The sequence below is a fragment of the Salminus brasiliensis genome, chromosome 22 (assembly GCF_030463535.1).
Source record: "Salminus brasiliensis chromosome 22, fSalBra1.hap2, whole genome shotgun sequence".
Classification (NCBI taxonomy): domain Eukaryota; kingdom Metazoa; phylum Chordata; class Actinopteri; order Characiformes; family Bryconidae; genus Salminus; species Salminus brasiliensis.
The window spans coordinates 33,215,555-33,230,434 of record NC_132899.1 but is presented as its reverse complement, the minus strand read 5'-3'; the positions used below and the strand labels follow the sequence as shown (position 1 = coordinate 33,230,434).

The 14,880-nt window shown below is 47.7% G+C and overlaps 2 protein-coding genes across 2 annotated transcripts; both read left to right on the top strand.

The window, feature by feature from the left end:
- The first annotated feature begins 684 nt into the window (after positions 1-684).
- On the top strand, positions 685-6,698 carry lrrc45 (leucine rich repeat containing 45). Its single transcript, XM_072666731.1, has 18 exons — positions 685-791; positions 1,329-1,620; positions 1,705-1,766; positions 1,894-1,964; positions 2,057-2,235; positions 2,645-2,773; positions 3,228-3,340; positions 3,446-3,504; positions 3,752-3,829; positions 3,958-4,093; positions 4,228-4,305; positions 4,393-4,504; positions 4,605-4,675; positions 4,972-5,064; positions 5,149-5,241; positions 5,433-5,606; positions 5,853-6,000; positions 6,131-6,698. The coding sequence occupies exons 2-18, from the start codon at positions 1,374-1,376 to the stop codon at positions 6,325-6,327; spliced, it is 2,040 nt and encodes a 679-aa protein (XP_072522832.1). The 5' UTR covers positions 685-791; positions 1,329-1,373; the 3' UTR covers positions 6,328-6,698.
- Positions 6,699-7,222: 524 nt separating this feature from the next.
- Positions 7,223-13,772, top strand: rac3b (Rac family small GTPase 3b). The gene is made up of 6 exons (XM_072666625.1): positions 7,223-7,405; positions 9,101-9,172; positions 10,121-10,238; positions 10,327-10,389; positions 11,284-11,443; positions 12,358-13,772. Exons 1-6 carry the CDS (start codon positions 7,371-7,373, stop codon positions 12,486-12,488), a joined length of 579 nt encoding a protein of 192 aa, XP_072522726.1. The 5' UTR covers positions 7,223-7,370; the 3' UTR covers positions 12,489-13,772.
- Positions 13,773-14,880: the final 1,108 nt, after the last annotated feature.

The window sequence follows — 14,880 nt, the reverse complement described above, 5'->3', positions numbered from 1 at the left end:
AAGACCCCCGGGAGGCCGGGTTGCCGGGTTGCCAGGTTGGCGCAGCTCTGAGGGAGGTCAGCTTTAAGGAAATGTTAATGATGAAAGGGTTAATGATGGACTAGGAATGACCTCAGGTCGCTTAACATGTAAACCGAGTCACACAGCGTGGTCTCCCATAGTTTTCGAGAAGCTCTGGGCCTTTCGGTGGAGGGATACATGCAGGGTATTGCGTGGCAAAAAGTAGTGCCCCAAAGGAACGGTGTGCATTTTACCATTTTAGAAATGTTCATAGGGGTTAAAAGGTGAAGTTTGAGGCCATGAAAGCTCCTAGAAAGTTCCTTGGTGGAGGGATACATGCTGCAGGGCGAAAAAATAGTCCCTGAAGAAAACGGTATTAGCTGATATTCTCCCCTATTTTACCAACACCACCATCATCATCATCATTTCTCTTTTCATATAAAACACATGCGGATAGTAAACCATAGGTAAATATATCTGTGTTGCCATGGCGATTTTTATTTTTTAAAATGATTATTTTTTAAATTATTATTATTAATTATTATTAAAAACACAAAAAATTCTATTAGAGATATTTCTCCATAACATATCCGCAATATAATAAATAAAACAACAACAACAAAAAAAAAAAACAATTGTTGTCGTTGTATTGGTGCCGTACTACATTTCCCGCAATGCAGCGCGGTCCCGGCAGCCGCCTCTGTTCCTGGATACCTGACAACTGTTAGCCAGGCAGGCTGTAAACGACGCTAGCTGTCAAAACAGCGGGGGTTTAAGGATGCAGGTCAACGGTACGGAGTGAGATCCTGGATTTGGACCTTTGTCTGACTTGTTCTGGGCGATTTTACGGGTTCTAGATAGTATTGGAGCCGGCTGGCTAATGTTAGCTAGCTGGCTAGCACAATAACAATGAAGCGATCTGTCTAATTTCGGGTTTATTCGGGTTGTTTTTAATGTGTGTTCGGGTTTTAGGCATTATTTGAGATGATTAAATATATTAAGGGTTAAAATGAACTCGTTTAAAGTTTGCTTTTTAAGTTTACAGCTTATTTTTGGAATTATCCGTTCCACCTTAAATGCTGCAGCAGTTACATTCTGGCGCCTCAGGCGCCAGAATGTAACTGCTGCAGCATTTAAGGTGGAACGGATAATTCCAAAAATAAGCCAACTTTATCAGCCTAAAACGTAATTTTTTTGTATTTCCACCCCCAAATAACCACCTAAACTCCATGTTTGCTTCTCTTAAACACCCTTAAGCATCTCACACCTGATCCATTGCCTCTAATGACTGACCATAACATACAGTCCTCTGATTTGTCCATCTGCAGCCCTGCCTTAGAGTGAGAGAGAAGGCCCGAAGGCCCGGCCCGGCCATGGACGACTTCAGACGGGCCTATCTTCGGCTGTGCAAGGAGGCCGGGGTGGAGCCCCAGGAGTCGGTCCTGATGCAGCTCCATGAGGCCAGGGGGAGGGCGGCGGTGGCGGCGTCCGGAGGAACCAGGCTGGACCTCGGTGGCCAGAGCCTGACCGTGGAGACGTGTGCCGTGCTGGGCAGGACGCTGCAGAAGGACACCCTGTTCACCGAGCTCGCTCTCAGTGACTGCATGCTGAGTGAAGAAGGTGAGAGGAGCTCGATTGATTAGACTGATTGACTGTATATCAAAGGGATGTCGGCTTATGATCAGCACCGCCTGTCATTCCCAGGCGCCAAGCTTTTCCTGAATGGGCTGTGTTCTAATACCACGGTCAGAGTGCTGGATCTCAAGGTAAACATGCAGATATATGACAAATAGGAAAGGGCGGCGTATTAAAAGTAGCAGTATGGCATGCATACATGTGTATGAGCATATTATTATTATTATTATTGTTATTAATATTGCATTAATATCTTAGGGAAACAACCTGAGAGGAGCCGGAGCCGAGGCCTTGGGGAAGGTGTTGGTGAGGAACAAGACATTACGAAGGTGGATGGAGACTTTAGCACTGAACTCTGAAGCTGTACCTCAGTCAGCTCACACGTCAGACGTCTGATTTGGCATGTGCTGCTTGTTTACAGGCTTGTTTTGGAGTGGAACGCTCTCGGCATGTGGGAAGAGGGGTTTTCCATATTCTGTGAGGGTCTCGCCTCCAATGGTTGCCTCGGCCAGCTTGACCTGCGCAACAACCAGATCAACCACCAGGGGGCGGCAGAGCTCGCCTTAGCTCTGAAACGGAACTCCGTCCTACAAGAGCTGGGTGAGGGTCCACAGACAGCCTATATAGCCAGAAATGTAGTTGACAGAAGTATTGGGACACCTGCGCGTTCGCCACTCCACCTCATCACATCCAATGTACTGGATGGAGCTCCACCATCCATCATTCCATTCTATCTACAGGGACTAGACAAGCTGTGTGTGTGTGTGTGCATTTGCACATCTGTGTCAGCAATGGATGCAGTAACTGAAAGCCTATATAGCCAGAAATGTAGTTGACAAAAGTATTGGGACACCTGCGCATTCGTTGTTTCTTTATTTGGGGGCGCGCTGCTGTGAGGATTTGATCGAGCGTTAGTGATGTTTAGAAAGAGGGGTGTCCACAAACATTTGGACAAGTAGGGCATGTCAGCATGGCCATGCCATGACGTGTTTCTCTGTGTCTGAGGCAGATCTGCGGTGGAACAACATCGGCCTGCTGGGCGGCCGCGCCTTGCTGGACGCTCTGCAGCAGAACCGCAGTCTTCTCCGGCTGGAGATGGCCGGCAACAACGTCCCCAGCGACATCCTCAGATCCATCGGTCAGACACTTTCAGCAGTTGTACTGCAGCTCAGATGACTGGACGTGATGACGTCATAGGTCTAATCAGCCCTGTTGCCTCTCCTTCGGCAAAAAAGTAGTCCCGAGGCCGGGATCGGTGTCTGAGGTTTGCCGCTGTAGTGGTGAAACTCAGCCACCCTTGGCTCGGACGACCCTAGCGAGTGACCCTGGGGGGCTCCACTGTTAGGCCGGTACCTTATAAACATGCCCTTCGCGCTCTCTGACTGGTGCTCGCTTATTTATACCTGCAGCCAACCCTGAAATGCCCGTGTGTTAATTTAATCATCTTTATGTAGTACAAATGATTATATTTATTTATTAATAGGGGGGCGTCCAGATTTAGTATTTATTGATCGTAATATGATCCTCCAGATTTGTTTGTAGCGATGGGACCCCCGGGGGGACACGCCTTGATTTTAACCTCTCCTCTTCAGAGCAGTCCACGGAGCACAACGCAGACCGGCAGTCCACTCTGAGAGAGAGCCGCTCTAGAACCCAAGTGCTCAGCAAGGAGATCCAGACTCTGAAGGAGGAGAAGGGTCGGCAGGTGGGTCCTGCTGCCCCCCAACCGCCCCCCCCGCCTTTTTCACTTGAAGCGCCGCCCTCCTCAGTCGCTAACGCTCTGTTTATTTACTGCTCTCTCACTGTTCAGCTTCTGAGCCTGATGGAGACCATCGATCAGCAGAAGGATGAAATGGGCAGAAGCAGCAGGTCAGTGTGCAGCGGTCAGGCCTGAGGGTGTAATGCTGCTGAGTGTTTCTAGGTGGCTCCTGTTATATACCAGGTGGTTGCTAGGGCCATTGCTAAGGTGTTGCAGGTGGTTTATAGGGTGTTGCGGTAGCATGGTTGGGCGTTGAGTAGTGAGGCTCATTTCTGGCCTCTCTCTCTCTCTCTCTCTCTCTCTCTCTCTCTCTCTCTCTCTCTCTCTCTCTCTCTCTCTCTCTCTCTCTCTCTCTAGAAACTCGTCCATCCGCGTGGGGCAGCTACAGGAAGCCCTGAACGAGCGGAAATCGGCCGTGAACTCCCTCACAGCCAAGTGAGCAGACTCGCACGCCTCTAGCCGCACCGTAGGCTCTTCCCTCCTGCTTGCACCGTGCCGTAACAGTCCCTGTGTGGTATGTGTGTGTGTGTGTGTGTGTGTCTGTGTTTGTTTGGGCTGGACAGGCTGCAGATGAACGAGGCTGCGCTGGCTCTGGCTGAGCAGAAGGTCAGTAACCTGGGGGATCAGCTGACCAGAGTGAAGCTGGAGAAGAACGAACTGCTGGAGCGACATTCCCGAGAAATAAAGAAGCAGCAAGAGGTTCTGCAGTCTCGTTTCATTTCCGGGGGGTCCTATTACCTACAGACACCTGTGATTTAGTGATTAGGAGGTGTCCCAATACTTTTGTCCCCTTAGTGTTAAATCTGTGCTGTGATGCTGGGTTTGGTTTGTAGGAGACCCTCCTGTGTGAAGGGAAGCTTTTGAGGGAGGTGAACAGTCTGTCTGAGAAGAACCACCAGCTGAAGAACAAGGTACTGTGTGTGTGTGTGTGTGTGTGTGTGTGTGTGTGTGTGTGTGTGTGTGTGTGTTAATGTGAAGTGTGTATCCTTACGCTGCAGCTTGAAGAGAGTGAGCGACGGTGCAAATCTCAGCAAGATCAAATCTTCGAGCTGAAGCAGGAGCTCACAAACTCCACTGCAGAGCTGAAACTGCGCCTCGCCCAGGCTGAGGGTACCATCATCACACACACACACACACACACACACACACACACACACACACACACACAGCATCTCAGGCTGATGTTTCTTATACCACCGTTTGTTTTTAGAGCGCTTGGACACGGAGAAGAGAAGATCCAAGCAGGCTCTTGAGGATATGGACAGTTTACGGCAGAAAGAGGTAATTCCACAGCAGGTAGCAACACCCCGGCAACCAAAAAACCCAGGACCATAGCAACAGCCTAGCTGTATCAGTTCCACCTCAATCCAGCAGCTTGTAGTATTGCTCCGCCGCCTCAGCCCACATGCTTCTCTACCTTCAGATCAAGCTGAAGCTTCTGGAGCTCTCAGCTTGTCCAGAAAAGCAGGTGTACAGCCCTCCATGAGGGGCCGCAACGCCTGGGTAACATAGCAACCACCCAGCAACACCCAGGCAACCTAATCTAAAAGACTCTTTATTTATCTCTTCCTGTGTAGGTGGACCACATCAACAGGCACCTGGAGGAGCGCGAGAGGGCTCTGCAAGACCGCATTCTCAAGCTGGAGGGTCAGCGGATCCAGCTGGAGGAGGCAAGTGAACCCGCCTTTCACGAGAAGGGGCAGGAGAAGCTTTCGTAGGTTTTCAGCTGACCACCTTGCTTCGTTTCCGGGCAGGAGCTGAGCCGAGCGAAGGCCGCCATGGTAACGGAGAGAGCGCAGGCGGAGGAAGAGATGGGGAAAGTGAGGGCGCAGGTGCGCCTGGAGGAGGTACGGAGCTCAATGAATAGCTGCTGTAGGCTGAATGGGTGGGGCTAGGCTGCTGTAGGCTGAATGGGTGGGGCTAGGCTGCTGTAGGCTGAATGGGTGGGGCTAGACTGCTGTAGGCGGAATGGGTGGGGCCAAGCAGCAGTTCGGACGTTGTTTCCTGACTTCCCCCACCTGTGTCTCCGAACCTGCAGCAGCAGCATCTGAGCAGCATGGAGGAAAAGCTCCGGAGCGCCCGTCAGTCCCGGGACGAGGCTCAGAGCCACTGCACCCAGCAGAAGCAGACCATAGCCGAGCTGCACGCTCGCACAGGCCAGCAGAGCATCGAGATGGATGCGCTCCGCCGCAGGATAGACGAGCTGCAGCAGGTGCTTCACCTCCTCCTCAAAGCTCCACTGCTCCACAACCCCATGGGCTTAACACCCCTCTAGCTCACGCTGACCTTAGGCTCACCTGTTCACGGCTGCTCCGGAGCCCGTCGTTAGGGACCGAGCACAGCTGTGTATGTCAGGTCACCTGAAAGCAGCTGAATTTGCTCATTGCTTGGGGCGTCCACAAACGTTTTTTTGGTAAAGAAGTGTATATTCCTGTCTGTTCTGTTCTGCTGCCTGTAGGAGCTGTCGGGGAAGGAGCAGGATAAGATGGCGGAGGTGGCGCGGGTCAGGGTGGAGCTGCAGGAGCAGATCGGCCACCTTCAGGCAGAGAGGACGGCTCAGAGCAGCCTGAAGGAGAAGATCGCTGCTCTGGAGAGAGAAATGAAGGGTATGTCTTGGCTCAGAAATTGGACTGCAGTCCAGGAGACGCACGGAAGCACGCCGCTAGTGTCCACATATTTGTGGACACGCTATAGAATCCCTTCCCTAAACCACTGTGTTATGTGGGTGTTTTGCAGCACTCGGCACCTCCCACCGCGAGGCTCTACTGGACAAAGAGAGCGAGATATCGTCTCTGCTGGAGCGGCTGCGCATGAAGGAGGGCGAGATTCAGCGCATGCGGGAGGACGAGGCGCAGAGGGCCAGCTTCCTTCAGAACGCCATCCTTACCTACGTCCAGGGCTCCCCGCTGGGACACCACAGCCCCAAAAAGTGACTCGCCCGAGACGGCGCCACTAACCGGCACGTCGACCTATCTGCTCAATAAATCCTCCTGGCTGGGGTTAGGATGTTTGCTGTGTGGGTTAATGTTGAGATTTGATTCCACGCCTTTTTGGAGCATTTCTATTGGCCTGATCATCATGTTTACGCGGCGATTTTAGGAGGGATATCTCAGGATAAGCAAATTCGAGTTTCATCGGAGGAAATGCAACTAATTATATTTATATTTAATCCATATTCGGGTCAAAACCTGGGAGAAATTTTACGATTTTACTATAAATTACTGTTTTTTTTTACTATTTTATACCTAATTATTTTATTTCTTGTACTGTTTTTACACAATAAAATATTCACCGAAAAAAATAACATGACTTGTGGTTCGTACAATTACTTCCGAACCTTACCCATGTGTCCTAAAATTCATAGGGAAGGCTGGAATCATGGCGAAATAGTGACAAACCTGGAAAAACGGACGCACTTCTTTTTGGGGACTATTTTTTTCACTACACCCTGCAAGTATCCCTCCGCCATGAGCGTATTTTTTCCATTTTTTCCATTAACTTGCAAAAATATTTTCTTAAAACTTGCTAAACTGTATCTCCAGCATCAGACCGTGTGTCCCTAATCATAAGATGCCTTAACTTTCTATAAGGGAGCTTTAAGAGGCGGTGAATTTTTGGGGGGTTTGTTTTTTAGACGTCTGGTTCCATTCGCCGCCACTCTGCGCAATTCCCACCAGTGATTTTCTTCACATTTTGAGGGCTAATTTTTAAAAAATATTTACAACTCGGTGCATTTCACTTCCATATGTGTCCGAATAACCCCGATAACCGGACACAGCGATGGCCCCTTTAACGCCGCTCGGCACTTTCCGTAGCTTTCCGGATGCTCCGAAGCGGCCACGGAGGGCTGGGACCGTGTGTATGATAGCTAGCTTAGCTACTCGGGGTATTTTGCGGCTCCCCGTCTCCAGCTGGAATCGTTCAGCCACTGAAAATTAGAGGATTTGGGCAAATTTGGGTGAAGCTACGTTTACAAATGCAAGCTATTAAATGCGTGGTGGTCGGCGACGGGTGAGTGACGTTCGTTTTGTTAAGGGAGAGAGAGAGGGAGCAGCATCCTCAGGAAAAAACACTGGTGGAGGGAAGCTAGAACCTGGTTCTAGGATAAAGACACATCTGTGGACTTGTTGTGCTGTTGTTTTAGTCATCTCGTGAAGGAAACCACCTGTTTTAGTCGATATTAGGAGGTATTTAGCGTTAGCTTCGTGCTCGCCAGCCTCTTTTTTCTAATTGTCCGTTCCACCTTAAATGGTGCAGCAGTTACATTAAGGCGCCTCAGGCGCCTTAATGTAACTGCTGCACCATTTAAGGTGGAACGGACAATTAGTTTACGAAGCTAATTTAATTCATTTTTAATTAAAAATATATTTAAAAATTACCAAATAATTCAGAATTTGTTTTATTTGTTCTACAACAATTATTAATTAATTAAAAATGAAGTAATAATTATTAGCTCACGGCGTTGCCTTAATGTAACTGCTGCACCATTTAAGGTGGAACGGACAATTAGTTTACGAAGCTAATTTAATTCATTTTTAATTAAAAATATATTTAAAAATTACCAAATAATTCAGAATTTGTTTTATTTGTTCTACAACAATTATTAATTAATTAAAAATGAAGTAATAATTATTAGCTCACGGCGTTGCCTTAATGTAACTGCTGCACTATTTAAGGTGGAACGGACAATTAGTTTTACGAAGCTAATTTAATTCATTTGTAATTAAAAATATATTTAAAAATTACCAAATAATTCAGATTTTTTTTTTTGTTCTACAACAATTATTAATTAATTAAAAATGAATGAATAATTATTAGCTCACGGCGTTGCCTTAATGTAACTGCTGCGCTATTTAAGGTGGAACGGACAATTAGTTTACGAAGCTAATTTAATTCATTTGTAATTAAAAATATATTTAAAAATTACCAAATAATTCAGAATTTGTTTTATTTGTTCTACAACAATTATTAATTAATTAAAAATGAATGAATAATTATTAGCTCACAGCGTTGCCTTAATGTAACTGCTGCACCATTTAAGGTGGAACGGACAATTAGTTTACGAAGCTAATTTAATTCATTTGTAATTAAAAATATATTTAAAAATTACCAAATAATTCAGAATTTGTTCTATTTGTTCTGCAACAATTATTAATTAATTAATTAATTAGAAATGAATGAATGATTATTAGCTCATGGTGCGGTGCTTTCCGTGGAGGAAAGATGACGGTGAATCGATACTGAAGAACCGATACATCCGAACATACGAACTTTTTACTTTAAGTTTAAGTTTTTTATTTAATAATTTTTTTTGTATTTAATTCTTATAAACATCTGTATTTAAAATGTATATTTTAATTAAATTATTATTATTAATTAATAAAAAAATATTTATATATATATATATATATATATATTAAGAAGTAAAAGAGGGACAGAAGGAGAGTGGCCTTGGGCAGCTTGAATCTGGGACAGAGTCTGTCACTGAAACACACACACACACACACACACACACACACACACACACATATATATATATGAGAGAGAGAAAGAGAGAGAGAGTGGGGTGAGGGGTGAAGGAAACCCCATTCCCAGTCCCTATATTGGGATTATTATTGGATAATAATAACTGGACCCGGTCTTAACTGGGATGACTGGGATTGTTGTTGTTTGGCTAACTGGTCCTCTCTGCTTTTCCCTCCTCAGGGCTGTGGGTAAGACCTGCCTACTCATCAGCTACACCACCAATGCCTTTCCTGGGGAGTACATACCCACAGTGTGAGTACCCTCAGGCCTGCTTAGTGTTAACCTTTAGCCTAAGATGCCCACCTAGACCCCAATCCCCCCACCCCATACGAACTGAGGCTAAATACAGGATAATCACTTATTATCCCGTATGTAGTCAATTTATCCTCAGGGTTCGAACCCACAACCTTCTGACTGCCCAGTATGAACCCTGGGCACTGTACCGATATTTATAATGAGCTCGGCTTCAGCGGGTTTTCTGCAGTGAAACTGACCCACTCTGATTTCTTTAATAGAACCAGACATTGTTGGTCGCCATGACAACAGCACAGATAAAGCCCATAATTTATCTTCTTAGAATACGATCTTTAGTCTTCTGAGTTTTATATGAAATGATGATGATGATGATGATGATAAAGGTAAAATAGTGGAGGATCTCAACTAATGCAGTTTCTTTAGGGACTATTTTTTACCATTTTAATGATCTGGTTCTAAAAGCAGGTTCTAGAGCCGAACTCTTCTCAGAACTCTGGTAGAACCGTGTCTCAGGCATCAGGCAGCGTCTTCATCACCATTAGGTGAAGAACTTTCTGGGAGGAGCTTTTATTATTAGAGCTTCAGACGTCTGCTTCCCTTCACCTCCACTGTAGAACCACAGCTCTGACTGGGGGAGGTTATCTAGAACCGAACCACATCCTATTCACATCCTAACTGGTTAATTATGCGGAGAAATGTAAGGAATTCTTTGGGAATTTGAGGAATTTGGCCTTAGGTCACCACGCAGGAATGCTGGGAGGGGGGTCATTTAGAGGTAATGGAGCATGCGGTAATCCTTATTGGCGTCCAATTCCAAAGCCGGCCGACGCCTCGGGCCGTTCTCGCTCTCTGCGGACGTTAAGGGCTCTTCACCTCTGGTCACTGGTTTGGAATGCAGGTCAGATTCTTCGAAGCCTGACCTAACGGAGGCATCTTTCTGTCCAGATTCGATAACTACTCCGCCAATGTTATGGTGGACGGGAAGCCGGTCAATCTCGGCCTGTGGGACACAGCAGGACAGGAAGACTACGACCGCCTTCGCCCGCTCTCGTATCCACAGACGGTCTGCATCTGAATCTCTTATTGGCTTGAAATCCTGCGTCTTACAGTTTGTGATGCTAATGTCATGCCTTTCTGTTATTTCTTCACAGGACGTGTTCTTAATATGCTTCTCCTTAGTGAGCCCAGCGTCCTTTGAGAACGTCCGTGCAAAGGTGTGTGTGTGTGTGTGTGTGTGTGTGTGTGTGTGTGTGTGTGTGTGTGTGTGTGTGTGTGTGTGTGTGCGCGCGCAGTACCTTCCTGGCAGCTAAAGAGTTAATTTTCATATCGCAAGGCTAGCTGGCTTAGGATGCTTAGAATGAATTTTTTAGATTAGACAGTACATGCTGACTTCATATAGGCTAGTCATCTTTAGTCATGCTACACTATGTGGACAAAAGTATTGGGACACCTCCGCACTGTTCCACCTACACCTAGCGGGTAACGACCTCCCGTTCTAAACCCATAGGCATTCATACAGAGTCGGCTCGAACACCCGAGCTTCCACTCTTCTAGGAGGGCTTTCTACAATGTTTTGTTGATGCTTTGTGAGCATCTCAGAGGTCAGACGCTGATGGTGGTCGAGAGGACCTGGCTCGCGGTGTCTGTTACCTGTCTAGGTCATCCCAAAGGTGTTGGATGAGGCACAGTCAGTCCTTTTACTGGACCGAAGGAGCCGACCTAGGCCAACCTCTGATAAACACCCTCATAGCATCATCAGCATGATCCCTCCTCCACCAAACTTTACAGCCGGCACAGTGCAGTCACAGGCAGGTTACGTTCTCGGGCTGCCAGATGGAGAAGCGTGATTCCTCACCCCACAGAACACCACTCACAGCTGATGGAGGAAGATCTAGGATGGAGGGGTCTCCTATTACATACAGAACCACGCTGAGCTCTTTAGAACCTCCCGTTCTGCTGACTGTACGTTTAGGGACTGAATCAGACACCTGAATTCAGTGATTAAGAGGTGTGTCCCAATACTTTTGTCCACGTGTTGGACCTAGGTAACACTGTCTAGACTGATTACACTGACGAGTTGCCTGCCCTGCTCCTTCCTCTGTGTGCAGTGGTATCCAGAGGTGAGACATCACTGCCCCAACACGCCAATCATCCTGGTGGGCACCAAGTTGGACCTCCGTGACGACAAGGACACCATCGAGAGGCTGCGGGACAAAAAGCTCTCCCCCATCACCTACCCCCAGGGTCTGGCCATGGCCCGGGAGATCGGTAAGGGCAGGAATGCGAGTTCTGTGGCGATGTTTTGGCGTGGGGAGGGGGGGAGTTGGGGGTGGGTTGGGTTAGGTATGGGGTCTGGAGCAGGTGTGTGTACCGCAGGATGAGCCGAGCTGGCCCCAGGCTGGAGATCCAGATGAGCAGTGAGCCGAACTCTCGGAGCGGGTGGGTTCATGGGGTGGGTCGGCTTGTGCTCTGGCTCAGAGGACAGAGGCCCATTGTGAGAAGCGTGGGTGGGGACCCAGCGGCCTCTGTGAGCAGCACCACCCGCCCGCTGGAACAGAGGGCTCCTTTGTGGCGCCTGTGGTAAAGCCCTGTGAGAAACAATAGGAGCCTGACTTGCACAAGAACACGGCCCCCAGATAATCGCCCTAGTACCCGAATCCAGTCCGGAGCACACCTGATCCGGGTAAATACACGATATGGCCATATGTTTGTGGACACCCCTTCTAATGAATGGAGTTCAGCTACACACAAACGCACACAGAGCTTGTCTAGTCCCTGTAGAGAGCACCATTAGGCACCAGGTCTAATGCCAGGGGTGGGCTAGAGGGGTAAAAAGCCCCCCCAGCATTGAGCTGTGGAGCAGTGGGACTGGGTTGATGAGGGTGCTCCATCCTATACTTTTGGGCTGATGATGATGAGGTGGGGTGGTGATAGTGATCATCATCATCATCATCCTCCAACATCCTGACCTCACTTAACGCTCACTCTTGTCGCTGAATGCAGTTCCCTGGAAACAATGAATCAGCAGGTGTCCCAATACTTTTGTCAATATAGCGTATTGGTGAATTAGGCCTAATGTTGGCGTCGTCCTCTGTCCTGTTCACTTCGGACACATTCCCGCTGCTCCTCCTCCTCCTCCTCCTCTTCCTCACAGTGTGCACTTGTCCGTTTGCGTCGTCTAGGAGCTGTGAAGTACCTGGAGTGCTCGGCGCTGACCCAGCGCGGCCTGAAGACCGTGTTCGATGAGGCCATCCGCGCCGTCCTCTGCCCCCCGCCCGTCAAGAAACGAGGCAAGAGGTGCACCCTGTTCTGAACGCTGGGACGACCCAGAGGACGATCCAAGCAGCATCCTGCCCTCCCCCAAACTCCCCCACCCCCCCTTTTATACACACACACACACACACACACACACATACACTACACACACACACACTACACAACACTGCAGCAACTCTAAAGAGAGGCTTCCTGAGAGAACCCTACACCAAACACTACGTCCAGCTGGCTCCGAGACCGGCACCTCCGGTTCCAGAGGGTTTTTTATTTTCTCCATGTGGAGAGTTAATAAGTGTGTGTGTGTGTGTGTGTGTGTGTGTGTGTGTGTGTGTGTGTGTGTGTGTGTGTGTGTGTTGGCATGGTTTGACCCGAGGGGTAAAGGTCGGTCAGTGTGGTAGGCGGCTCTTTTTTAAGTGTTTGTGTTTCGCACAATAACACAACGATGTCCCTTTCACAATGTTTAGTGGTGTGTGTGTGTGTGTGTGTGTGTGTGTGTGTGTGTGTGTGTGTGTGTGTGTGTGTGGTCTGTTGAAGAACACTGGCCCGAGCTCATGTTTAGATGGTTGTGTAGAGCGCTCGCCGTGGCTCACACAATACACTTCTCATAAGGGACTACTTTTTGCCGAACTACACCCTAAAGGCAGCATGTATCCCTCCACCATTTTAATGATCTGGTTCTAAAAGCAGGTTCTAGAGCCGAACTCTTCTCAGAACTCTGGTAGAACAGTGTCTCAGGCATCAGGCAGCGTCTTCATCACCATCAGGTTAAGAACTTTCTGTGAGGAGCTTTTATTATTAGAGCTTCAGACGTCTGCTTCCCTTCACCTCCACTGTAGAACCACAGTTCTGACGGGGGGGGGGGGGGATGGGGTTATCTAGAACCGCGCTTTGGTTTTAACCACATCTCTTAATTGTTGAATTAAGCGAGAATTTGAAGGTTTCTGTGGGATTCCCCTTCAGAAAGGGCCGTCCAGAGATGGTGGAAACGCAACGCGGCCAAAGTAGATCCAGAGGCCGTCCGGATATTGAGCACATGCTGGCGGAGGGGTCCGCCGCGGGGTCCGTAGATGTGTGAGCATTTACTAACGAAACTGTGAGTATGTGTGTGTGTGTGTGTGTGTGTGTGAGGTTTTTGGGTGTGTATGGTCACTGTCCGTGTCCTGCAGTGGTGCTACAGCAGAGCTACAGTGTTTCTGGAGCTGCAGGAGAGGAAGGAGGTTCACAGCTGCCAAAAGACATTTCAGTGCCGGGAGGTGAGGAGGAGGAGATCCAACACTGTTCCACACGAGGAGCCTTCATCAATAAATCTGCTCATGTCTTACTCATCCTCTCACATCTGTCCTGCTTTCTGCTTACGCTTTGATCTAGGCTTTGATCTAGACTCAGCAATCGCTGCGCTTGTGATATAAACTCTGGGTTTGCTCTTCACTTGTTGGAAGTTCACTTGTTCACTTGTTAGAAGCTCCAGTGCAGCAGCAATAATAATAATAATAATAATAAAAATAATAACAATATTTCTAATAATTAGGGACGCACCGATACGATACTAGGATCAGATATCGGTCCGGATACTAACTAAACAGCTCTGACAGTGGGCGGGGCAAGTTTCGTAAAAAAAAAAAAAAAAAAAAAAAAGAAATTACTGTGCTTTCTGGAGGTTCTAGATAGGCTGTGAGTGTGAGCAATCATGTAAGCAGTAAATGGCACTGTAGTCCCTCTGGAGGTTCTAGATAGGCTGTGAGTGTGAGCAATCATGTAAGCACAGTAAATGGCACTGTAGTCCCTCTGGAGGTTCTAGATAGGCTGAGTGTGAGTAGAAGAGTCTCGCTAGTTTTTCCTGAGGTTCTAGATAGGCTGTGAGTGTGAGCTATAGTGTAAGCAGAATAAACGACACTGTAGTCCTTCCGGAGGTTCTAGATAGGCTGAGTGTGAGCAGAATAATAAAAATATTTCTAATAATTAGGGACGCACCGATACGATACTAGGATCAGATATCGGTCCGGATACTAACTAAACAGCTCTGACAGTGGGCGGGGCAAGTTTCGTAAAAAAAAAAAAAAATGAAAAAATGAAATTACTGTGCTTTCTGGAGGTTCTAGATAGGCTGTGAGTGTGAGCAATCATGTAAGCACAGTAAATGGCACTGTAGTCCCTCTGGAGGTTCTAGATAGGCTGTGAGTGTGAGCAATCATGTAAGCACAGTAAATGGCACTGTAGTCCCTCTGTAGGTTCTAGATAGGCTGAGTGTGAGTAGAAGAGTCTCGCTAGTTTTTCCTGAAGTTCTAGATGGGCTGTGAGTGTGAGCTATAGTGTAAGCAGAATAAACGACACTAGTCCTTCCGGAGGTTCTAGATAGGCTGAGTGTGAGCATAATAATAAAAATATTTCTAATAATTAGGGACGCACCGATCCGATAGTAGGATCAGATA

Excerpts from the sequence above, each read along its gene's own strand:
- lrrc45 (XM_072666731.1), top strand. The coding sequence starts at position 1,374 with ATGGACGACTTCAGACGGGCCTATCTTCGGCTGTGCAAGGAGGCCGGG. Across the intron at positions 4,505-4,604 it reads GCGCCTCGCCCAGGCTGAGG|AGCGCTTGGACACGGAGAAG; the intron begins GTACCATCATCA and ends GTTTGTTTTTAG. Across the intron at positions 6,001-6,130 it reads TCTGGAGAGAGAAATGAAGG|CACTCGGCACCTCCCACCGC; the intron begins GTATGTCTTGGC and ends GGTGTTTTGCAG.
- rac3b (XM_072666625.1), top strand. The coding sequence starts at position 7,371 with ATGCAAGCTATTAAATGCGTGGTGGTCGGCGACGG. Across the intron at positions 9,173-10,120 it reads GGGGAGTACATACCCACAGT|ATTCGATAACTACTCCGCCA; the intron begins GTGAGTACCCTC and ends CTTTCTGTCCAG. Across the intron at positions 10,390-11,283 it reads TTGAGAACGTCCGTGCAAAG|TGGTATCCAGAGGTGAGACA; the intron begins GTGTGTGTGTGT and ends CTCTGTGTGCAG.